The following is a 26028-nucleotide window of genomic DNA, read 5'->3' as shown; positions in this document are numbered from 1 at the left end:
GCCCTTGCAATGGAGTGAATATGTATGTACATAATGTAGTGTAAAGTTATATATTTAAAAATTTACAAATGTTCAAGATCAACTTCGAAACGGCTACAGGCTCCCGGGGAGGCGGGTGAGCGCATGTGAATCTGCAGCGACTCATGCCACGAACAGCTGTACACTGGGTAAGTGACATTTTCCGTTCGATGGCATGTGTAGCTGCAGATACACATGCTTTGCATAGACTAGTAAGCAGTTATCTCCCCAAAAGCGGTGGTTCAGCCTGTAGGAGTTGAAGTTGTTTGAAACAATTTTCGTAGTACTGCTTGGCCTACTGTGGCTTGTTGTGCCATTAACACATCCACGCAGTAGTGTTTGGTAAACGTATGAGGTGTAGACCATGTGGCTACCTTACATATTTCAGTCATTGGAATATTTCCTAGAAAGGCCATGGTAGCACCTTTCTTTCTAGTCGAGTGTGCCTTTGGTGTAATAGGCAGTTCTCTTTTTGCTTTGAGATAACAAGTTTGAATGCACTTAACTATCCATCTAGCAATGCCTTGTTTTGAAATTGGATTTCCTGTATGAGGTTTTTTGAAATAAATAAATAATGGTTTTGTTTTCCGAATTTGTTTTGTTCTGTCAATGTAGTACATTAACGCTCTTTTGATGTCTAATGTATGTAGTGCTCTTTCAGCTACCGAATCTGGCTCTGGGAAGAACACTGGAAGTTCTACTGCTTGATTCAAGTGGAACGGTGATATGACTTTTGGTAAGCATTTAGGATTTGTTCGTAAGACTACTTTATGCTTGTGTATCTGAATAAATGGTTCTTGTATGGTAAATGCTTATATCTCACTTACTCTTCTTAGAGATGTGATAGCAATTAGAAATGCACCTTTCCATGTTAAGTACTGCATTTCACATGAGTTCATAGGTTCGAAAGGTGGACCCATGAGTCGAGTTAAGACAATGTTGAGGTTACACGAAGGAACTGGTGGTGTTCTTGGTGGTATAATTCTCCTTAGGCCTTCCATAAACGCTTTTATGACTGGTATCCTAAAAAAAGAAGTTGAGTGCGTAATTTGCAGATAAGCTGAAATTGCGGTAAGATGTATTTTAATGGATGAAAAAGCTAGCTTTGACTTTTGCAAATGTAGTAAGTAGCTTACAATGTCTTTAGCAGATGCGTGTAATGGCTGGATTTGATTATTATGGCAATAATAAACAAACCTTTTCCACTTATTTGCATAGCAATGTCTAGTGGTTGGTTTCCTAGCTTGTTTTATGACCTCCATACATTCCTGTGTAAGGTCTAAGTGTCCGAATTCTAAGATTTCAGGAGCCAAATTGCTAGATTCAGCGATGCTGGATTTGGGTGTCTGATCTGTTGTTTGTGTTGAGTTAACAGATCTGGTTTGTTTGGTAGTTTGACATGAGACACTACTTAGAGGTCTAGTAGTGTTGTGTACCACGGTTGTCTTGCCCAAGTTGGTGCTATTAGTATGAGTTTGAGTTTGTTTTGACTCAATTTGTTTACCAGATATGGTAGGAGAGGGGGAGGGGGAAAAGCGTATACAAATATCCCTGACCAACTCATCCATAACGCATTGCCCTGAGACTGATCCTGTGGGTATCTGGATGCGAAGTTTTGGCATTTTGCGTTTTCTTTTGTTGCAAATAGGTCTATTTGTGGTGTTTCCCATCTTTGGAAGTAAGTGTTTAGTATTTGGGGGTGAATCTCCCATTCGTGGATCTGTTGGTGATCCCGAGAGAGATTGTCTGCTAACTGATTCTGAATCCCTGGAATAAACTGTGCTATTTGGCGAATGTGGTTGTGAATCGCCCAATGCCATATTCTCTGTGCCAGGAGACACAACTGTGTTGAGTGTGTTCCTCCCTGTTTGTTCAGATAATACATCGTTGTCATGTTGTCTGTTTTGACAAGGATGTGTTTGTGGCTTATTATGGGTTGAAATGCTTTTATCGCTAGAAATACTGCCAGTAGTTCTAAGTGATTTATGTGAAACTGTCTTTGCTGAGTGTCCCATTGTCCCTGGATGCTGTGTTGATTGAGGTGTGCTCCCCACCCTATCATGGAGGCATCTGTAGTTATTACGTATTGAGGCACTGGGTCTTGGAAAGGCCGCCCTTGGTTTAAATTTATATTGTTCCACCATAGAAGCGAGGTGTATGTTTGGCGGTCTATCAACACTAGATCTAGAAGTTGACCCTGTGCCTGTGACCATTGTGATGCTAGGCACTGTTGTAAGGGCCGCATGTGCAATCTGGCGTTTGGGACGACAATGGCTATGCATGAGGACATCATGCCTAGTAGTTTCATCACCATCTTGACCTGTATTTTTTGTTTTGGATACATGGCCTGTATTACATTGTGAAATGCTTGTACCCTTTGTGGACTTGGAGTGGCAACCCCTTTTGTTGTGTTGATTGTCACCCCTAAGTATTGCTGTGTTTGACACAGCTGAAGGTGTGACTGTGTAGTTGAGTGAGAAACCTAGTTTGTGGAGGGTTTCGATGACATACTTTGTGTGTTGTGAACACCGTTCTTGCGTGTTTTGATTAACCAATCGTCTAGGTACAGGAACACGTGTATTTGCTGTCTTCTGATATGCGCAGCTACTACTGCCAGGCATTTTGTAAAAACTCTTGGCGCAGTTGTTATCCCAAATGGCAACACTTTGAATTGGTAATGTACCCCTTGGAATACAAACCTTAGGTACTTTCTGTGTGAAGGATGTATCGGTATATGGAAGTATGCATCCTTTAGGTCTAGTGTTGTCATGTGGTCTTGTTGTTTGAGCAATGGGATTACGTCCTGCAATGTCACCATGTGAAAGTGATCTGATTTGATGTAGGTATACATAAGCCTTGTTACAAGAGTGTTACAAGTTGTTTTTCTTCGAAGAAGTCTTTTCGAGTCACGGGATCAAGTGGCTCCTCCCTTGCGGCTCCATTGCGCATGGGCGTCGACTCCATCTTAGATTGTTTTCCCCGCAAAGGGTGAGGTAGGAGTTGGTAAAGTAAGGATACTAGAGGTGCCCATGCAATGGAGTAGAAATGTATGTACATACTGTGTATTAAAGAAATATTTATTTACATATTTACAATTTACATGCAACTAAAACGGCTACAGGCTCCCGGGGAGGTGGGAGGGCGTATGTGAATCTGCAGCACAACATGCCACGAACAGATGTACACTGGGTAAGTGACATTTTCCGTTCGATGGCATGTGTAGCTGCAGATACACATGCTGGGCATAGACTACAAAGCAGTAGTCTCCCCAAAAGCGGTGGTCAGCCTGTAGGAGTTGTAGTTGTCTGAAATAATGTTCTCAGTACAGCCTGTCCTACTGTGGCTTGTTGTGTTGCTAACACATCTACACAATAATGCTTAGTGAATGTATGGAATGTAGACCGGGTGGCTGCCTTACAAATCTCTGTCATTGGTATATTACCAAGAAAAGCCATTGTGGCGCCTTTTTTTCCTAGTGGAATGTGCCCTTGGTGTAATGGGTAATTTTCTTTTAGCTTTAAGGTAATAGGTCTGAATACATTTCACTATCCATCTGGCAATGCCTTGTTTTTGGAACGCTACGAATAATTGTTTTGTTTTTTGAAATTTTTTTGTTCTGTCAATGTAATACATTAGCGCTCTTTTAATGTCTAATGTATGCAGTGCCCTTTCTGCTACTGATTCTGGTTGTGGAAAGAAGAGTTCCACAGTTTGGTTTAGATGAAACGGTGATATGACTTTTGGTAAAAAAATTTGGATTTGTATGGAGAACCACTATGTTTACGTATCTGTATAAAGGGTTCTTGGATAGTGAATGCCTGTATTTCGCTAACTCTTCGTAGAGAAGTGATGGCTATTAGAAAGGCTACTTTCCAAGTCAAGAATTGGATTTGACAAGAATGCATGGGTTCAAATGGTGGATCCATGAGTCGTGGTAGTACGATATTAAGGTTCCACGAAGGTACTGGTGGTGTTCTTGGGAGTATGATTCTTTTTAGTCCCTCCATAAAGGCTTTGATCACTGGGATTCTAAAAAGCAATTTTGTATGTGTAATCTGCAAATAAGCAGATATTGCAGTGAGATGGATTTTAATGGAAGAAAAAGCAAGATTTGCTTTTTGGAAGTGTAGTAAATAACTTACAATGTTTTGTATGGAGGCGTTTAGCGGCGTAATTTGATTAGGCTGGCAGTAGAAAACAAACCTTTTCCATTTATTAGCATAACAATACCTTGTTGTGGGTTTTCTTGCTTGTTTAATGACCTCCATACACTCTTTTGAGAGGTTTAGATATCCAAATTCTAAGATTTCAGGAGCCAGATTGCTAGGTTGAGCGATGCTAGATTCGGGTGCCTGATCTGTTTTTTGTGTTGTGTTAACAGATCTGGTCTGTTTGGTAGTTTGATGTGCAGTACTACCGAGAAGTCCAATAGTGTGGTGTACCATGGTTGGCGAGCCCACGTTGGTGCTAGGAGTATTAGTTTGAGTTTGTTTTGACTCAGTTTGTTGACCAGAAAAGGAATGAGAGGGGGGAAAAGCGTAAGCAAATATCTCTGACCAGCTGATCCATAGAGCATTGCCCTTGGAATGAGGGTGTGGGTATCTGGACGCGAAGTTTTGGCATTTTGCGTTTTCTTTTGTTGCATACAGATCTAGGTTTGGTGTCCCCCAGTGGTAGAAGGGATCTTTTAGAATTTGGGGGATGTATTTCCCATTCGTGAGACTGTTGGTGATCTCGACTGAGATTGTCAGCTAGCTGATTGTGAATGCCTAGTATATATTGTGCTATCAGGCGATTGTTGTTGTGAATTGCCCAGTGCCAATTTGTTTGCGCTAGGATACACAGTTGTGATGACTGCGTCCCCCCATGTTTGTTTAAATAATACATTGTTGTCATATTGTCTGTCTTGCCAAGGATATGTTTGTGGGCTAGAAGGGGCTGAAAGGCTTTTAGTGCTAGAAAGACTGATAGAAGTTCTAAATGATTTATGTGAAGTTGTTTTTGTTGACTGTCCCATTGACCTTGTATGCTGTGATTGTTGAGGTGTGCTCCCCACCCAATCATGGAGGCGTCTGTTGTGATAATGGCGTGAGGTACTGGGTCTTGAAAAGGCTGCCCTTTGTTTAAATTTACAGGGTTCCACCATTGAAGCGAAGAGTGCGTTTGGCGGTCTATCAACACTAGATCTTGGAGTTGACCCTGTGCCTGCGTCCATTGTTTTGCTAGGCACTGTTGTAAGGGCCACATGTGTAGTCTTGCGTTTGGGACAATAGCTATGCATGAGGACATCGTGCCTAGTAGTTTCATCACAAACCTGACTGTGTATTGTTGGTTTGATTGCATGCTTGATTTTATAGTTTGAAACGACTGGACTCTTTGTGGACTTGGAGTGGCAATTGCTCTTTGTGTGTTGAGTGTTGCTCCCAAGTATTGCTGTATTTGGGATGGTTGTAAATGTGATTTTTGGTAATTTATAGAAAACCCTAGTTTGTGCACAGTATCTATTACATATTGCGTGTGATTTTGACATTGTTGTTCAGTGTTGGCTTTTATTAGCCAATCGTCTAGATACGGGAATACGTGCATGTGATTTCTCCATATATGAGCTGCTACTACAGCTAGGCATTTTGTAAATACCCTGGGGGCCGTTGTTATTGTTATGTTATTCCGAATGGCAACACTTTGAATTGGTAATGTTTGCCTTGTATTACAAACTAGAAGTATTTCCTGTGAGATGGATGGATGGATGGATGGATGGGTATGTGAAAATATGCATCCTTTAGATCCAGTGTTGTCATGTATTCTCCTTGTTTCAGTAAATGGACTACATCCTGTAGTGTTACCATGTGGAAATGATCTGATTTGATGAAGAGATTCAGTGTTCTGAGATCTAAAATAGGCCTTAACGTTTTGTCTTTCTTTGAGATGAGGAAATACAGGGAGTAAACCCCTGTTCCTCTCTGGTGATAAGGTACCAGTTCTATGGCTTCTTTTGCTAGTAGTGCTTGGAATTCTATTTGTAATAGGTCTAAGTGTTGTATTGACATTCTGTGTGTTCTTGGAGGAACATCTGGAGGGAATCTTGTGAACTCTATGCAGTAACTATGTTGGATAATTGATAGAACCTACATGTCTGTGGTAATGTGTGTCCAATTGTGGTGGTATTTTGTTAATCTCCCCCCCACTGGTGATATGTGTTGGGGAAGTGTGACATTGAAGTCACTGCTCGCTACCAGGGGTCTGCTTGGCAGGCTGGAATTTCCCTCTTCCTCTTGGGAACTGTCCTCTGTAGGAACCACAAAACCCCCTCTCTGGTACTGAGATTGGTAAGTGGGTTTTGTTTGGGAGGTGGATGGTTCTGAGGGTTGCTGTCTAAACCCTCTCCCCCTCCCCCAAATTGTGGTTTCCTAAATGTTCCCCTGTATTGAGAGGAGTAGAGCGCACCCATGGCTTTGGCCGTGTCCGTGTCCTTTTTCATTTTTTCTATTGCGGTATCCACTTCCGGACCGAATAGTTGATGTTGATTAAATGGCATATTCAATACTGCTTGCTGTCTCTCTGGTGTAAACCCAGAACTCCGCAGCCATGCATGCCTTCTGATTGTTACTGCTGTATTTACAGTTCGTGCCGCTGTATCAGCAGATTCTATTGCAGAGCGGATCTGGTTATTTGATATGGCCTGTCCCTCTTCAACCACTTGTTGGGCACGTTTTTGATGCTCTTTGGGGAGGTGCTGGAATAAGTCTTGCATCTCGTCCCAGTGTGCTCGGTCGTAGCGGGCAAGGAGGGCTTGTGAGTTGGCAATTCGCCACTGATTGGCTGCTTGCGATGCCACTCTTTTCCCAGCTGCGTCGAATTTACGACTTTCCGTATCAGGGGGTGGCGCATCCCCTGATGACTGCGAATTAGCCCATTTTCTTGCAGCCCCCACAACCACTGAGCCCGGAGGGAGCTGTTGTGTAATAAACACAGGGTCTGACGGGGGCGGTTTATATTTCTTCTCGACCCTTGGCGTGATTGCTCTCCCTTTCACTGGTTCTTGGAAAACCGGTTGTGCATGTTTAAGCATGCCCGGTAACATTGGCAGGCTTTGATACGATGCATGCGTGGATGCCAGAGTGTTAAACAGGAAGTCATCTTCCACTGGTTCTGAGTGCATTGTTACATTGTGAAATGTTGCCGCTCTGGCCAGTACCTGCGTGTAGGACGTACTGTCCTCTGGCGGCGAAGGTTTTGTTGGATAACACTGTGGACTATTGTCCGAAACTGGTGGATCGTATAGATCCCAGGGGTCCGCATCGTCTTGAGTCATCCCAGTATGTGTGGGTGACTGTGCCATTGGTGTACCCACTGGTGACAACTGTGGAGATTAAAGTGGGGACGTTTGTGGTGAGAATTGTGGGGTGGTGATCTTTCTCTAAGCACTTTGGCCTTTGGTTGCATCTCAGTCTCGTGAAAAGTCAGTTTTCTTTTGGACTTGAGCGGAGGGATAGTTTGTATCTTCCCTGTATGTTTCTGGATTTCTAGCCTTTGCTGAGTTTGATCATACTCTTCTAAATCCAGTTTCTGCTCAAATCTGTGCTTTTCTTTGAGCTGTAGAGAGAGCCCCTGCTCTTCTGTGTAGGACGCCTTTTTCAGCTCCAAAGCTGTTTTTTTCGGTATCGAAACCCCGATGGAGATTGTCGGTTTCGGCTCAGAGTGGCTTTTTCAAGGTTTACTTGACTTGATTATTCGATGTCAACTCTTTTCGGTGCCGGTTTCTCAACCGGAGTCGGAAGTCTTCGGCACTGATTTGGCCTTTTTCGGTGCTGATGTTACTTGGTCACCGTCTTTTCTGTGGGTTGAGCCATGGCCTTCCGGCAGTGGCGACCCCGAGGCCTTTTGTTTCTTGACCTGACCTTGGGTGTGGGACGGGGCACGTGTACTCACTTTTTGTGCCGCCATCGGTGGTCGATCGTCGTCGGATTCATCAGAGTCCGAACCCTGGATGAATATCCGCATCTCTTCTTCCTCGGCATCGAGATGTTGTGACTGTTTCGACGCCATCTGTAACCGTCTTGCGTGTCGATCTCTTAAGGTCTTCTTTGATCAAAACGCTCTGCAGGCCTCACAAGTATCCTCTCTGTGTTCGGGCGATAAATACAGGTTCCAGACCCGATGCTGGTCTGTGTAAGGATACTTGGCGTGGCACTTCGGACAGAAACGGAAAGAGGTCCGGTCCATTGGTTCTTTGTCGACGGGTGTGGTCGGGCCGACCAGGCCTTTGATTAAGTGCGGAAGCCCCAAAGGGCCGCTGAAGCGGTCTTGTTGTCGGTGCCGATGTGATGATACTAAACCGGTCCCGAACGCAAACAATATCGACGAATTTCAATGATTTTCTAAGTTTCCTCGATTCGAATTACGGAGCGAAGAGGAACACGTCCGAACCCGATGGCGGAAAGAAAACAATCTAAGATGGAGTCGACGCCCATGCGCAATGGAGCCGAAAGGGAGGAGCCACTCAGTCCTGTGACTCGAAAAGACTTCTTCTAAGAAAAACAACTTGTAACACTCCGAGCCCAACACTAGATGGCAGGAGGATAATGCACAGCATGTGTATCTGCAGCTACACATGCCATCGAACATATATATATATATATATATATATATATATTTGCCACCAGTTGTCTTGCAGTTGCAGCTTGCGTCTTCAAAGCAATGCACATACTTCAACTGACGCTTTTCAACTGTAGCTTTTAGGCAGCAATAAAAAAAGTCAAGTAAGTATTGTGATTATTTTCTGCTCCAAAAGGGTCAGACTTGTCTAGTGGCAGTTTTAGTGCCATAAAGAAGTGCAGAAGGTTTATATGCCTACTGCAAAGAGCAAATCTGTATTTTATGTAAATAGCTGAGTACATTAGTAAAGTCAGCCATTACCTGCGCTATAATACAAATGAAATGTATGTGCGGGGTGGAGGGCGGCTATGGAGAGATGAAGGGCACTTTTGCTGGGTGGTAATGAGGGAATCCGAGGAGGAGCGAGTGGGAGCACCAATAATGATTGTTGGACTGGGTGCAGGAGGTGATAAAGACTGACGAATGGTATGTGACAAGGTGTTTTTTGAGTGTCTTGAAAGAACGTGCTGATTGAGGGAAGAAGCGCAGGTAAGGTGGCCTCTACTATTGCACGTATCTCACACACACCATCGATTTTGTGACTGTCTACGTAGGCTAGTGTTTTAGAGCAACAGTTTAGCCAATAGCAGAGATGGCATCTTGATGGATGACTGCTGCCGTCACTCGGGCTGTAGGAAATTTGTGGCTCCTCTCAGATTCCAGAACTTTCTGTCACCGAAATGTGAGGATAATGGGGTTTTTTAGCCAAATTGAGGTTTGCAAATGATTCTGGGTAACAGAACCTGGTCAGAGCCCCACAAGTCACCTCATCTTGGATTCCCCTAGGTGTCTAGATTTAAAAAATGCCAAGGTTTGCTAGGTTTCCCTAGGTGACGGCTGAGCTAGAGGCCAAAATCTACAGCTAGGCACTTTGCAAAAAACAAGTCAGATTTCAATGTAAAAATGTGATGTGTCCATGTTGCGTTTCCTGTCGCGAGCATTAGGCCTACCCACGCAAGTGAGGTGCCATTTTTATCGGGATACTTGGGGGAACACAGAATAGCAAAACAAGTGTTAGTTAAGATACACCCAGAGGAAGATGAAATATGTTTGAGCACTTCTTTATTTCTAGAACTCAAAGAAGCAGAGACGTGAACTATTTTCATGTACACGTTTAGCTTCCCGAATTAGAAAAATCTAGTATTTTAAATTAGTCTTGTGCAACAGCAGGAGATGCAGGTGTGTTAAAAACGTAGGGGAAAGCACATTATAACATATAAAACAGTTCTGTATAAAAACTTTAGTTCAGTTTTGTAATCATTCATCAACTCTGTGGAGCTCTGTACCTGGTTGTAATGGATCTTCAATGTACAGCATGGAAGGTCTGTAACCATTCTGCATGCTCTTCTGCACTTCATCTTTTGCCACATATGACCCTCCATCCTTGATCTGAATGCCTGTCCTTAGATAATTAAAGTGTTTACCATATAACTCAAAAAATTCAATGAGCAGAACACCATAATTTGCATCAGGACTGCAAGCGTCGTCTCTTGGATGCAACTAGTAGAAAAAGAAAAAAAACAGCATCAATATATGCCACAAATAATTTGTGTGCATTCTGGACCCAGACCACACCTCCCTCCACCCTTTCCCTCAATTACATCAATTTCACAAGCCTTAACCTATGGTGCATTTAGTGAAAAATACACTAAAGTGAACAAATCCCAATTTCACTCAAATGTCACACATATGTTAGCCTTACAAAAGCCCACAGAATTATCTTTAGCAACTGCGGTTTACTTGTCGATAATACAGCCATAATATTCCATAAACCTTCTATATCTATGATTAGCACAATTGTTAAGGTGACTTATAATACTGTTAACTTACACCAGTGCTTACCTGTAAAAAACTAACAGCCATCAAAAAAAGACTATATGAGCCAATTCCACCCGTGAAGACTTCATTAAGATCTCTCTGCAAGAGGAATTGCTTCAGAACTAGAACCAAATAAGGTAGCACAGGATACTTCTAAATAAAGAGATGAGAAATTAAAATAAACTTTCTTGCAACTAAACAAAATGACAGTCCTGAGTGATCTATCAAGCTTGCAGAAAACAAGTGATAACATATTTTTTTAAACATGCATGTGTGATTACAGGACAAGCTACATTACACAATACAATATTAGTGCGTGTGCATGGGCTATACATTTCATAAACCAATTATATAGCTGGTTCTAGGGGTAGATATTTGCTGGTGAGCATAATAAATTAAAAGGCTTCAGAGTTTGGGTAGAAATTTACAAACATAACATAGTTACCTTCCACAGAGACAGAGACCATGATGAGAGAGATGCAGCTACAATTAGGACTCTAAGTGTTCAGGATTACCACTTTCTCACTGCACAGGAGCCAGAAACATGCTAAAAGCATCTTCAATACTGTAGGGGTGCATCTGACTGTTATCTAAGAAAGCCTGGCATAACCACATTCCAATGAAGCAAATAAGAACTTGAAGTAGCAGTCAGTAACAAGGACATTAATGATGGTCGACGTGGTCCTGAGAATGCAGACAATTTTGCTTTTCACCAGAGTAAACATTTCAATCATGCGCTTAATTAATGCCGGATAGCACACAGCAGGTGAATGTGACACTGAACCCCCAACAGATGGACTGGATTTAGGTTGTCATTCCAACACGAACAAAGCTACAGAACAAAAGGGATAGGCAAACGTCAAGTAAACATGAGGTTCTCATTACTTTCTGGAAATTCAGTGGACTAGACAAAAGAATTTATGCTAGTAATGAACTTAAATTTGTATACAAAAAACCTATATGACCTCTGGAAATGCAAGGGAAAGGCTTAATTTGGATAAACATCAGCGGCCTGAAGAGTTCTCTCAGAAAAGCAGAGACTGATCTTATTTTGAAAATGACACTCCGACAAAAGGCCAAATTTACTGAAGGTTAACCCCTTCTGTGCTGCGGACGTTGTGGTTAAGTCCCGCAGCACAGTGCTCCCGTGCCGAGGACGTAACCATTACGTCCTCTGCCCGGAGCCCGTCCCCCCCCAGGCGGGGATGGACGGGGAAGACCTTCCCATTCCATCCCCACCACCACCCACACCACCCCCGTAATGACGTCAGCGCGCGATTGCGCGCTGACATCATTACATACTGCTGGTCGCACTGGAATCCATTTGCTTCCAGTGCGATCAGTGGAGAACAGGTGAGTTTCTCCTCCGGCGGGTGGGGGGTTTGGGGCAAAGAGGCACCGGGGAAAGGAAAGGCTTTTCCTTTCCCCCGGTGTCTCTGAGCATTCCTGCTGCCCGATCGCATTGCGATCGGGCAGCAGGAATGCCCACTAGATGCCAGGGATTTTGTCTTTCTTTGTTGTACTTTGATTTTTTTACCTGTCGGGGAGCGGCCCCTTAGGCAAGGGTCGCTCCCATTTGGGGGCATGTTGCTTGTGGCCATTTCTGCCCCCCTTGGGGGCAGATCGGCCTATTTTTAAGCTGATCTGCTCCCAAGGGGGGCAGAAACCACTAGAACGCCAGGGATTTTTAAAAATATGTTTATTTATGTGGGGGGCGTCCCCGTGGGCAAGGGGCGCCACCCCAAGGGGGGCATTGAACTGTTGGCCATTTCGGACCCCCTTTGGGGCAGATGGGCCTATTTTTTTTTAGGCCCATCTGCGCCCAAGGGGAGCAGAAGCCACGTAGGCACCAGAGATAGTGTGTGTGTGGTTTGTTTTTTGTTTGGGGGTGGGCCCTTGGGCAAGGGTCGCTCCCCCTGGGGACACACTACTAAAGGTATTTTCTGCCCTCCTTGGGGCAGATGGGCCTATTTTTTAGTAGGCCCATCTGCCCCTATGGCAGAATCCACTTAGGCACCAATTTCTAAATGCTTGATGGTAGGATGTTTGTCATTTCCTCCTTTTTGTTCTAGTTCAAAGCTTTTGCTTTCTTTGCTGTGGCTCCTTGCGGTTTTGGCGGTGGTTGACCTGCGGTTTGCATAGTTGCATGTTTTAGGTAAGTAAAAACAATTTACTCCAAAGGAGTATTGTTGCCATGCATGAACAACATGTTTGTAGGTGGTGTACTAAATGCAGGTTTGTGTGAAATTGTCCTTAGATTTGTGCACAATGATATTTGTGTTGTCTTATTTCTAATTTGCTTTTCCTTCTTTCTTTTTAGTGGGATATCATTGGTGATTGCTGTGTCTGTGCAGAGTAGTTGCTGGTGATTCAAGCTTTTTCAGGTAAGTGAACGGTATAGTTTTTAAGTTTATAACTCTTACTAATAAAGCTACACTTTATTACTTATCTTACACAGTGCTGGTTGTTGATGGTGCATTTGTCCAGTTACTTTTCGTAGGAAAGATCATGGTTAGCCGCAGGATGACCGCTCAGCAGGTGGTTGGTATGCTTTTTGAGTCATTGTCTGATCAGGATTATGAGACGGACTCTGCATCTGAGGCAGAGGAGGAAGTGAGAGATTCTGGCAGTGAAGTTTCTGTCGGAGAGGAATCTTCTGATGAGGAAGCCACACTCAGTGCAGATGAAGCGCCTGTTTCAGAGGAGGACACTGATGTGCCATTAGTGCAGCAACCTGGAGCTGAAAGGTTTCCCGTTAGAAGACCTGAACTCTGGGTTGCCCCAAACATGGAGCAGCCAGAGTTGCCTGCCTTTACTGGTCTCCGGGGTGTAGAGTCAATACTGAGAACTTTTTGCCTGTCAATTTCTTTGAGTTATTTGTGGACGATGTGTTTTTGGAAGAGATTGTTGAGCAGACTTATTAGTATGCGGAGCAGTATTTGAGGGACAACGATGCTAGACTTAGGCCACACTCTAGAGCTGCCCAGTGGATTCCCTCAAATTTGGAGGAGATGAAAAGGTTTTTAGGTTTGACTCTTTTGATGGGGTTGATAGGGAAGCCATCACTGGCTTCTTGTTGGTCTACTAGTCCCTTAATGGCAACAGCTATATTTCCTGCAACAACGAGTCGTAATCGGTATTTGCTTCTTCTTAGGATGCTGCATTTAATTGACAATGCATTAGCCTTGCCACGAGATCACCCTGATTCTGACCGTCTTTTTAAGATTAGGCCTGTCCTTGATCATTTTGTAGATCGGTTTTCAGAGGTCTATGTTCCAGGCAAAGAAATAGCTGTGGACGAGTCTTTGGTCATCTTCAAGGGTCGTTTGGTTTTTAGGCAGTACATTCCTAGCAAGAGGGCACGATGTGGAATTAAATTGTATATGCTGTCTGAAAGTACTACAGGATATGTGTATAATTTCCATGTCTACACTGGTAGGGATTCCAGTATTGACCCCCCTGGTTGTCCTACCACTTTTGGAGTTACTGAGAAAATCGTGTGGGAACTTGGTAGATGACTGTTCAACAAAGGTCACCATTTGTATGTAGATAACTTTTACATTGGAGTGCAGTTGTTCAAGGAATTGTTTAGAGTGGACACTGTTACTTGTGGCACAATTCGTTGTAACTGTAAAGGCTATCCAAGGGAGCTTGTCTGTAAAAAACTTCAGAGGGGACAGTGCAGTGCCTTGCGGAATGATGAGCTGCTAGCTTTGAGGTTTTCAGACAGGAGGGATGTGTACATGTTAAGTACCATCCATGATGAGTGTACTTCCCCGTGACTGTTTGGGGCCAGCTTGCTGAAGTGTGCAAACCTGTGTGCATTTTAGATTATAATAAGCATATGGGAGGTGTAGATAGAGTTGATCAAAGGTTGGAACCTTATACTGCTATTCCTAAGTCTTAAGTTTGGTATAAGAAGTTAGCAATTCACCTCTTCCACTTAGCAACTTTTAATGCTTTTATTGTGTTTAAGGATAGGTCTCCAGAGTCAAAGATGACATTTTGAGAAATTTCAGGAGTCAGTGATAGAGAGCTTTGTTGTGGTGGAACAGGCCAGAGCTCATAGAGAAGCAGTGGTGGAGGATGTGGCTAGATTGAAAGATCGCCACTTTGCTGAGCACATTCCTCCCACACCCAAAAAAGACTTTCCAGCTAAGAAATGTAGAGTGTGTTTTCAAAGAGGTATCCGGAGGGAGACTCAAATGTACTGCCCAGATTGTCCTTCAAAGCCTGGGCTGTGTGTGGGTGGTTGTTTTAAGAACTACCACACCCAGAAGAATTATTGGGAACAACCACGAGTGTAAACTCATGTCTGTTTTGTATTTTCATGTGTTCAGTTTCATGGTTAGCTTTTCTGTCATGTACTTAGTTTGAGCTTTTGTGTTTGTAGTTTTGTAATTATTTCTAATTCGTTAGGGGTTTCTTTGTTTAAAAAAATAAATAAAAAAATTAAAAAAAATAGTGATGCCATTGTGTGTGGTATAGGGCTTAGCTGAGGGTGTACATAGTGACATAGTGTACATATTGACTTGCTGTTGGCTACTGCAACACACTGCCAGCCAAACACCAGTCCACACACTCCCATCAGCTGATGTGATTGCTGTATCAGGCATGTGGGCGTATGTAAGTGATGGGCCCTTGTGTGGCGCTGTCTGTCGATGCGAGTGTTGTAATGTGCTGGGCCCGTGGCTGGCGGCGTGAATGGTCTTGTGCATGTCATGTATGAAAGGTGTGTGAATGGACTGTAAAGCGGTTGGTGCCTTGCCGTGGCTTTACAGCTCACGAGCTTTGAGTCATTGGTTCAGTTATTAACAGTGCATTTCATTTTTGTGAAATCTCTTCTTAATAAAATTTGATCCACTGAACCATCACTCACCCTTGTACCAAATCCAACCAGTATGTGTGGTAAAAATGACAAAACCTGGTCCGCTGTAATCAGGCGACGCAGCACACCTGTCACACGATAGGTGCCTCGGGTGGGACCCTGATGATAAAGCATGCCACCAACTTGGTTGGTGGGTGAGGGGTCTTTTTCACGTAACCTAAGTGCGTTTCTTTTCACAATTTTAGTGTTTGGCAATCACAGACGTATGTGGACACCTCAAAATGATATATTACAAAACTAACTGTGTTTGGGGGGGAGGGGGCACCTATGTTTTTGGTCCTGGGTGTGGCCTTCATCTAGGGAAACCTACCAAACCCAGACATTTTGTAAAACTAGACACCCCAAGGAGTCCAGGGAGGTGTGGCTTGCGTGGATCCCCCAACATTTTCTTACACCGACTCCCCTGCAAACCTCAACATTTGCTTAAAAAAGCATATTTTCCTGACTTTCGTTTGTACGATCACCGCTCCAGCACAACATTTCTACTCCCCAGCGTTCCCCCTCAGTCTCCCAAGTAAAATGACACCTCACTTGTGTGGGTCCCAAAAACAGAGTCAGCCTAAAGATGTATAAAAGAAGAATATGTCCTTATCAACTCGCTGTGCTATCCCCTCTATCTCTACAAGCTTTTGGCCTTATTCTGTTTCAGGCACCTGGCCCACCCACACAAGTGAGGCATCATTTTTAATCGGGAGACTAGGGGGAACGCTGGGTGGAAGGAAATTTGTGGCTCCTCTCAGATTCCAGAACTTTCTGTCACCGAAATGTGAGGAAAATGTGTTTTTTTTAGCCACATTTTGAGGTTTGCAAAGGATTCTGAGTAACAGAACCTGGTCAGAGCCCCACAAGTCACCCCATCTTGGATTCCCCGAGGTCTCTAGTTTTAAAAAAATGCACAGATTTGGTAGGTTTCCCTAGGTGCCGGCTGAGCTAGAGGGCAAAATCTACAGGTAGGCACTTTGCAAAAAAAATCTGTTTTCTGTCAAAAAATGGGATGTGTCCACGTTGTGTTTTGGGGCATTTCCTGTTGCGGGCGCTAGGCCTACCCACACAAGTGAGGTATCATTTTTATCGGGAGACTTGGGGGAACATAGAATAGCAAAACAAGTGTTATTGCCCCTTGTCTTTCTCTACATTTTGTCCTTCCAAATTTAAGAGTGTGTAAAAAAAAAAAGACGTCTATTTGAGAAATGCCCTGTAATTCACCTGCTAGTATGGACACCCCGGAATTCAGAGATGTGCAAATAACCACTGCTCCTCAACACCTTATCTACTGCCCATTTTGGAAATACAAAGGTTTTCTTGATAGCTATTTTTCACTCTTTATATTTCAGCAAATGAATTGCTGTATACCAGGTATAGAATGAAAACCCACTGCAGGGTGCAGCTCATTTATTGGCTCTGGGTACCTTGGGTTCTTGACCAACCTACAAGCCCTATATATCCCTGCAACCAGAAGAGTCCAGCAGGCGTAACGGTATATTGCTTTCAAAAGTCTGACATTGCAGGAAAAAGTTACAGACTAAAACGTAGAGAACAATTGCTGTTTTTTTCAACTCAATTTCAATATTATTTTTTTTCAGATGTTATTTTCTGTAGGAAACCCTTGTAGGATTCACACAAATTACCCCTTGCTGAATTCAGAATTCTGTCTACTTTTAAGAAACGTTTAGGTTTCTGGGATCCAGCATTGGTTTCACGCCCATATCTGTCACTGACTGGAAGGAGGCTGAAAGCACAAAGAAAAATCGTAAAAATGGGATATGTCCAAGTAAAATGCCAAAATTGTGTTGAAATATTGGGTTTTCTGATTCAAGTCTGCCTGTTCCTGAAAGCTGGGAAGCTGGTGATTTTAGCACCGCAAACCCTTTGTTGATGCCATTTTCAGGGGGGAAAAAAACACAAGCCTTCTTCTGCAGCCCCTTTTTCCCATTTTTTTGAGAAAAAAACCCGAAATTTTCATTGTATTTTGGCTACTTTCTTGGCCTCCTTCTGGGGAACCCACAAAGTCTGGGTACCTCTAGAATCCCTAGGATGTTGGAAAAAAAGGACCCAAATTTGGCGTGGGTAGCTTATGTGAACAAAAAGTTATGAGGGCCTAAGCGCGAACTGCCCCAAATAGCCAAAAAAAGGCTCGGCACAGGAGGGGGAAAGGGCCTGGCAGTGAAGGCGTTAAGCAGAAGATATTAAAGTACATTCCATAAATATAAGATAAATTCTGCTGCTATCCACGGAGGTAGACAACACTAAAAACCAGTGCTTAATTTGAGCCGGTGGTTGCTGGTTGGGGGTATCAACACTTATTTTTGGGGCCCGGCATTTATTTTTCCCGTATCAGATATTTACCAAGTGCAAGAGAAGGAAAAGCATACAGATCAGAAAGATGGAGGAAGAAAAAGACGGCAAAGCTGGTAAACAGCAAGCAGGAACCTGCAAGAGGGAGAAAAAGGGGCATGAGTGGTAGCAGATTAAAGACCACCATATTTGCTGCACCGATGTTTAACTGCTTTGGGCACCGCCGCTAGGGCTACCGGTACTCTCTTACACAAATTAAGCACTGCTTAAAACTCTCAACAGTCCGCTGCACATGTGCAGTCTAAACTCTGCATCCTCCAAATCTGATCAAATAATAATCCTTTTTACACTTAGCAAAACTCTCAACATCATTTATAATTAGGCAGGGCGTTTACAACCACAGAATGAAGTTCTTAAAAAAAAATACAACTAACGAAGGGTTCGCTAGCTTTATCAAATTTTAATAAAACTCACTTTATCTATGCTTCGATTTAAAATTTCAGACTCCGGTTTTTGTCTCAGGGTTAGATTCCTCAGAGTTTAAGATGCATGGCTAAATAAGGAGCAGACACTACATGTGTACTACTAGAGGATTCGATTTCCTGAGATGCAACACAGAAGCAATTCGAATTTGAGTAGTAGTCCCAGCATATATCAGTAAAAAGAACTTCTCTAGACAACACCAGAAAAGACAGTTAACCCAGCAACACCAAATGGTGCTGTTGAGGAGAGAAGTGGCTTTGGAGGAGGTTGAGATCCCTGGAGAAAGACAACACTTAAACTCCAAAGAAGACTTGGCACGCACCCATAAAGTTCCATGAAGCGCTGAGGGATAATTAGAATCGCTGGGCAAGTGATTAAAGGGGCACAGCATGTGACTGCTTTAACTGGAGGGCTTTACTAAGTACTTATACTCAGTGGAAGAAGTGGCAGAAATGAAAGAGTAAAACTGTTTAAGCCCAGACCAGAAAGTGTCCACTTGATAGGTGATTCAAGGATGCCCCCTTTGGGGAGTAAGGAGGGTATCAGTATTTTAGAGGCGGAAGGATTTAATACTGTAGTCCTTGTAATTGCTACACAGGAAGACATGCTGAAATGGAGTCACTGTTACCTTAAGTAGCAGAGATAGAACTGTATTTTGAGATTAGAGCAAGGCAGCAATTCTAGATAATCCCACGAATGAACTAGCTTCTGCCCAGCCCTCCTTAAGGATTACCATGAGCTTGCTGTAGCAAACCTATGAGATGGAAGGGAAGTACTGGAGAACAAGCTAAGGGTAGGAATGTTACCTCATCCTGTTTGATGCAGTAACACATGGCGGTGATGTTTTCCGTCAACATCTGCACTAGCCTTCCCTTGATGAAGTGCAGAAAGGCTTTCATTGCCAGCCAGATCGCCTAAACGTCCAGTAGGTTGCTGTGAATTCCAGACTCCATCAGAGACCGGGGCCTCTAATCTCCACCTACCCCAGATGGGCACCCCATCCCAGAAGTGATGCATCTCACCACTGTCAGATCTGAATGGGTAAGGGAGATGGGTCTGCCGCTGACCTAATCGAGGTTCGTTAACCACCACTGCAGATCTTTTACATTCCCCTCAGAGACCTAGAATATGTTGGAAATATTCCCCTGATGCTGGCCCACTGCAACTTCAAGTCCCACATGCAGAGCCTGCATATGCCAGTGGGCATGTGTCACAAGCAGAATGAAGGAGGCCAACAGCCTCAGTCAGTCTCACTGAAACCCAGGATAGAGGCTGAAACATCGGTATCATAGCCTGAATATTCTGAACTCGCTGTTCAGGAGGATAAGACCGAAACTGCCCCACATCCAGAACAGCTTTGATGAAAGGGATCATTTGAGAGGGGGTCAGGTGTGATTTCGGCACATTGACAGTAAAGCCCCGTGAGTGCAGGAGGCCTGCCGTAGTTTGGAGATGAGAGACGACTGCCTGGGGTGAGCATACCTTCAACAGCTAGTCATCGAGATAGGGAAACACTGGTATCCCTGACCTACGCAGATGAGCTGCAACCACCACCATCCCCTTGATGAACAGCAGAGGGGCACTGGTAAGGCCAAAATGGAGCGTGGCAAACTGAAACTGGTTGTGACCCACTGTAAACTACAGGTAAAGCCTGTGGGCAGGCAGGACAGAATAGGATGTGGAAATGTGTGTCATGCAAGTCCAAGGCCACTATCCAGTCTCACAAGTCCAGACAGGACTTGAGTGAGGGTGAACATTCTGAATTTCTCCTTTCTAAGGGCAAAGGTCTAGGATGGGCCAAAGGTCTCCATCCTTTTTAGGCACAAGAAAGTAGCAGGAATTACAACAGCCTAATTCTGGTGTCTGCACCTTCTCTATGGCTCCCTTGGCCAAGACAGAGCCATCATCACCTGGCAGAGTAAGGAGAGATGCTCTTGTCACAAGTGGGTGGCATGAGTGAAGGGCTAGTCACAAAGGGAAGTTAATAGCCCCTTTGGACAATCTGGAGAACACAGCAGTCTGTCGTATCTAACTCCAGTGGTGCAGGTGATCGCATACCTTGCCTCCAACAGGTTTTCCATGATGGTTGAAGGGTGAACTAAAGAGGTTTGGAGAATGCGGCTGCTAGGGGGGAAGGTGCAGCTGCTCTGGGTGACATTCTGCTTGGGAGGTGGTGGACTGGCCCGAACTCTGACTACAAACCCATGGGGTCGGCAGGTTCAGAGTCTTTGGCCACGCAGAGGATGGGGAAGTTAGGAGCAGTGGTGGCTGGGAGTGTGTGGACTTGTCTTGAAATCATTTCCGTGGCCCTGAAAGGAGCGAAAGGAAGATTGGGGTTTGCAGGGGGCCATGGAAAGGCCTAAGGAACTGACCATAGCTCTGCTATTCTTGAAGCGGTCCAGCATTGAGCTCGCTTTGTCTCCCTAGAGACAGGAGCCATCAAAGGGCATGTCCATAAGCGAGGTTTGGCCATGCCCTGAAATCCAGTTGCTGTGAGTCAGGCGTTGCGTCGTAAGGCCACGGCTGCAGAAAATATTCTGCCTAGTGAGTCGGTCATGTCCAGCCCATATCTGATCATGAACTAGGCCTTATCTCCCCCTTCTGCCATAGTTTGGGAGAGTATGGCCCAGGTCTCCACTGGGACCATGGGCAGCACCTGTGCAACCAAATCCCACAGTGGATGGAAGTAATGGCCACAAGGAACGTGGTGTTCACCTATCACAGTGCCTGTCTGGTGGAAAAAAAAAAAAAATTCTTGCCCACGGTGTCCACCTTCTTAGAGTCCCTATTGGGTGGGGTGGAAGGGAATGCACAAGGGTTTACAAGGGAAGTGGAGGCTTTTCTTTTTTAAATCTTTTTATTAACAAGTTCGAACAAGGGTAGCTTGCAGGTCAGTGGGGGCACTCTGGGGGAGGTCCTAGTGGTTTCTGAAGTCCCTCGACTGGGGCTTCCTCCTGGTCCTTTTACAGTCAGGAACGGACTGTCCTTCTTGGTGTTGGACATCAGGTGACCAGTACCTAGGGCTACTGCACTATCTGGCCACTGGAGGGCACAGTGCCACCAAATTTAGCATAGTTGCAGGGTTTGTCCTCATAGTCTCTCTGTTGGAGTTTGGTCCGGGTGCAGAGTCCAGTTCGTTGGTCAGCAGCCGGTCAGTGAAGTGGCCTTCACTGGGTCTCTGGTCTTCTGTTGAAGGGGAGTGATGCTTTACTCTGGAGGGAGATTCTTGGCGATTTGGGACGAGTGGAGGTCCTCTCGGGGTTTGTAGAGTCCGTCCAACATCTAAGTAACCCCTCAGCGACAATTGTCGAGTCCTAGGAGCAGCAGGCAGAGTTTATTGGCACCTTTGCTTGTTGCAGCAGGACTTCAGTTCGAGCCTTGGGTCGTCTTTGTTGCTGGTCTTCTTTAGTCCTTGGAATCTGATTATCTGGTGTAGGGGTGCCTACTAAATACTGTGTTTAGTGGGCATTTAGGGGAGTACCTAGTAGTGACCAATGGGTCACCTACCTTAGGGAATGAACACTGGCACTGGGGACTAGGTTAGGAGGATTAAAGTGAACTCCAGTCCAAGTTGCATCCAGAAACCAGGCAAAAAGTGGGTTTGTGGGTACACTGTACAAATCTCTTCCCCTTTAATTATTCTCCCACTCTACCTCTCATTATGCACTTCAACTACCCCATATCTTATCCCATTTCTTTGGGCACCCTCTACTCTGATAGATCACCTGGTTGGCCCAATCCACCAATCCAGGTCAGTCTTCTACACCCCAACACTGGAAGTTTGTTCTGCCACCCCCCTCCCCAACTCTTGCAATATTACGCTTGGCTACTATTACTCCCAGGGCCAGCCATTTCTGTAGGTATTTCGGCCAGCTTTAATCGCCACTAATGTTCAAAAGGAGTATTTTAGGATCAAATGGAACCTCGTGCCCAAGCACCCGGGACAAATCCTACCATCCCCTCTCAATAACGTTCAATTTCAGGACAGGAACATAGGATATGGTAAAAGTTCATATGCTGCCCACACTGTTCCAAACACAGCAAGGAATCCCAAGACCCATTCTGTGTAGGAGTACCCTAGCATAGTATGCCCTATAGAGAACTCTTAGCTGAATCAATCTGAAACAAGCACGAATGGCCACCTCCCTGGAGCTCTGGATCGGCTCTGTCCAGTTGCCATCATCCAGCCCTCCCAAACCCGCTTCCCAAGCCTCCCAGAGGGAAATCAGGCAGACTGGGGATTTATTCATCAGTTTCTTATAAATTAACAAGTTGCTTTTAACTGTAGCAGTTCCATGAGGAGGCCGAACTCAAGATATAGAAAGCGCTCAAGGTCAGCCATATTGTCCTCTGACCTAAGATCCACAAAGAAGACATATGCCCTTTCCTTCCAAACATTGCCCAGATGGTCGAGGCACAACAGTGTTTATTTTTTTAAGCCTTTTAGTCCATCCACTTCCCTCAGCAAGTCACTGTGCCACAGGGGTGTTCAGGTAGTGAGGGTGTTTTTTTTTTCTGCCCCAGGTATCAGGATGCCTCTCTCCAGATTTACTCAACAGTCTCGGTGTGCTGAAGCTTTCTACATCCCCTGGGGCGCTGGTAGAGTGGTAATTCACAGCCCTCGCTCCCAAAAGCCTCTCTGTCCGCTCAGAATTCCAAGTCCTCCTGATCTACGAATACCCCATTGCTAACCGCTACTAGTTGTGCTGGCCAGTAATACCTAGTGCTATCCAGGACAGCCAGGCACCCCTTTATATGCCCCTTGTTGCAACTTACTCAACGCTATGCGAGGGCTGCCCCATACCACAGCAGCACTCTGACCTTTTGCTCTATCTTCTGGACTACCTCCTCTCGGATCCTGTGTGGTGTATTCTGCATGACATATATAAACGGCAGGAGTAACACTATTTTGTATAGCCCCCCCCCCCTTTAATGACAATAACAGGGCGCGCCATAGGTCCACATCCTTATGCAACCTGTTCAGTTGTGGGAGGAGGTTAGCCTCAGAGAATCCCTCCAAATCCCTGGTAATGTACATTCCCAAATTTGTAAATCCATCACAGACAATTGGTGTGGGGCATTTCAATGGTAGCACAAGAGTACCCCCAGTCAAGGGGTATATAAGGGATTTCTCCCAATTGATACAATAGCCAGAATGATCCCTAAGGATGCAGAAGATTTGAGGAATAGTATCTATGGACTGGCATGGGTTGGTAACACAAAGCAGAACGTTGTCTGCGTAAAGACCGATTTGTTCCTCCCTCCCCCCTGACTCCCCCTCCCGTATGCCCTGATACTCCATATCAGGGGATCCTGGTGAACCCACGCTGCCAGCAGCTCAAGTGCTAGGGCAAACAATTTTGGGGAGAGCGTGCACCCCTGGTGCGTGCCCCTATGCATAACAAAAGGCAGGGAGAGTGTAGCCTAACACGAACATGGGCCATTGGCTTCCTGTATAGGAGGCGGATCCAGCTCCAAAAGATAGCTCCGAATCCCAGTCGCTACAAAAGTAAAATTGCATAGGGCCACTCTATGCTATCGACAGCCATTTTAATGTCCAGCGACAGGTGGGCCGTCAGGTCCACTGTGGGTGAATCAATCACATGCAGAATTCCATAAAGGCGCCTCAAATTGAGGAGAGTGCTTCTGTGTGACATAAATCCAGACTGATCCAGATGTATTAATTTGTTAACGACCCTCTGCAACCTAACCACCAAGGCCTTTCCAAGCACCTTGACCTCTGTATTTAGCAAGGAGATGGACCTGTACGAGCCACATTCTTCTGGAGGTTCCCCTTTTTTGGTAACACTATTATGGTCTCTGTTCTTTGATCCATTGGTAGGCACCCCTTATCTCGTGCTTCCAGAAACATGTCTAGCATGGGTTTCATCGGTTTATTAGTCAGAGGGCAACCTATCTGGACCTGCCACCTTCTCCGAATGTAGACTTCGCAAGGCCTGAGCCACCTCCTCATCTGTCAATTTGGCATCCAAGGCCTCCCAGTTGTCATCAGACAGTCGCAGAAGCTCATTATTTCTCAGGAATTCCCCACATCCCTCTTGGGTTTCCTGTGTCCCTGATGCATATATCCACTCATAGTATCTTATAAAAGATTTGGCTATGTCAGCGTTCGAACCACAGCGCATTCAGTTCGATTCCATAATCTCTCTAACCCAGGATTGCTCCCTGTCCTTCTTGTCCAACAGCGTCAGCAGTTCGGAGGCTTTGTACCACACATCCCGACAGTTGTGTCTGCGTGGCCAGGGCATAAACTCAGGAGTGATATTCTGTCACCTCCTGTAGTTCCTGTCATTTAAGACAAATTTGGTGTTGGAGGTTTGTGGACTTCCCACCTCTCAGCCTCAACCTGCGTCTCGAGGGCTAGTGTGTCTTGATACTGTGCCCAATATTGCTCCTGTTGTTCCTCACCACCCCCCCAGGGCCTGGGGGCAATACCATCTTTTAGGCATCCCGCAAGACACACGCTGATTCAACTGAACCATTATTCTCCCGAAAGTAGTGTTCTGTCTATTCTCTCAGATGGTCCCTAAAATCCTTGTCCTTCAAGTACCAAGGACTCAGCCAGGTGGTAGCAGATGCATTGGGGCTGGGCCTAGCAACTTCACAGCAACTGGGGAGTGATCCGAGATTTCTATCAGCTTGTGCAGAGCATCTGCATAATACCCCAGGTGTGCTCCTGAAGTAAGCAGGTAATCTAAACATGAATAACTGGCAGGGGCTGCAGAGTAGTAAGTGTGCTGTTTTGACTCGGGATGCTATTCTCGCCTCAAGTCCACCAGCCCTATAGCGTCTAGAAAGGCCCTTAGGGTCCAACCTTCCCCCTGTGTAGTGGCCCTTGTTTCTCTGTCCAAGGCTGGATCCACCACCAGGTTCAGATCTCTCCCTCCCCCCGACTGGGTAGCATGTGAGTCTGTAACCTCGGGGTACATAAACCGAGCATAGATTTAGGATTTGACCATCCCATACATCCGATACTTCCACACATCTGCCCAGCGGATAACACCAAGTTTGGGTCTGGCTAAATGGTAATCCTTTTTTTTTTTTTTTTATACGTCCCCCCCCCCAAACTCCGTGAGTCGTCATTGATTTACTATGTCTCCCTCCCCCGTTCAGTGCTGTGTCACTGCAACTTATTCACTTGCTTGGACAGATGTCTAGGGATGCGCCTGTCCTCCAGCCACTCTTACACTTCTTCCGGGATGGCGAAGTACCAGGTCTTTCCCTCTGCATCATCCACAGCCTAGCCGGGTACAGCATCATATATTTGAGGCCTCTGTCCCTCAGTACTTTTTTTTACCTTCTGAAAGTTGCGCCTGTTGTACTTCAAGCGTAAAACCAGGAATACTATTTTCATATGGACGATCTTCTCGGTCGCAGAATTTAAAGACCCTGCGATTACGGCTCTGGGAGGGGCCCCTGGTTTTTGTGGGGAAACAGGCGCTCTGTGCGCCCTTTCTATAGTGAAGAAGTTGGACAGTCTTTTAGGTCAAAGTGTTTTTGTGACAAAGTCTTCCAAAAAGAGTTCTGCACTCTGCCCCTCCACCCCCTCACCACTCCGATATTGTTCCTTCTTGCCCTCCCTTCCTGATCTTCCAGCTTTGCCGCTATTTACTCATATTCATTGGTTAAGAATTGTACTTGGCTCTCCAAGTGCTTAGACGTAGATTTTAAGTGCACAATGTCCATTTTGGTGTTTGAGACCTTTTCTGCTACTTTTTCGAAGGTTGGTGTGCAGGAATGTCAAATCCACTATTACAGTGTCTAATTTGAGTTCTAGCAAGCCCTTCAGATCCTGGATGGCCGCCATGATTGCCCCCGTGATGGCTCAGCCTCGAAAGTCCGTCCCTCCC

The 26028-nt window shown here is 45.0% G+C and overlaps 1 protein-coding gene across 1 annotated transcript in view; it reads right to left on the bottom strand.

The window, feature by feature from the left end:
* The window catches only part of TENT4B (terminal nucleotidyltransferase 4B), a 320397-nt gene that overhangs the window by 98567 nt on the left and 195802 nt on the right, over window positions 1-26028 (bottom strand). The window contains exons 6-7 of the mRNA XM_069218695.1: window positions 10516-10644; window positions 9960-10173 (exon numbers count right to left, since the gene is read on the bottom strand). Coding sequence (XP_069074796.1) covers window positions 9960-10173; window positions 10516-10644 — 343 coding nt within the window. The remainder of the gene's footprint in view (window positions 1-9959; window positions 10174-10515; window positions 10645-26028) is intronic.

The sequence above is a fragment of the Pleurodeles waltl genome, chromosome 12 (assembly GCF_031143425.1).
Source record: "Pleurodeles waltl isolate 20211129_DDA chromosome 12, aPleWal1.hap1.20221129, whole genome shotgun sequence".
Classification (NCBI taxonomy): Eukaryota; Metazoa; Chordata; class Amphibia; order Caudata; family Salamandridae; genus Pleurodeles; species Pleurodeles waltl.
Note: the sequence above shows the minus strand (reverse complement) of the source record. Positions and strands in the feature narration are given on the sequence as shown.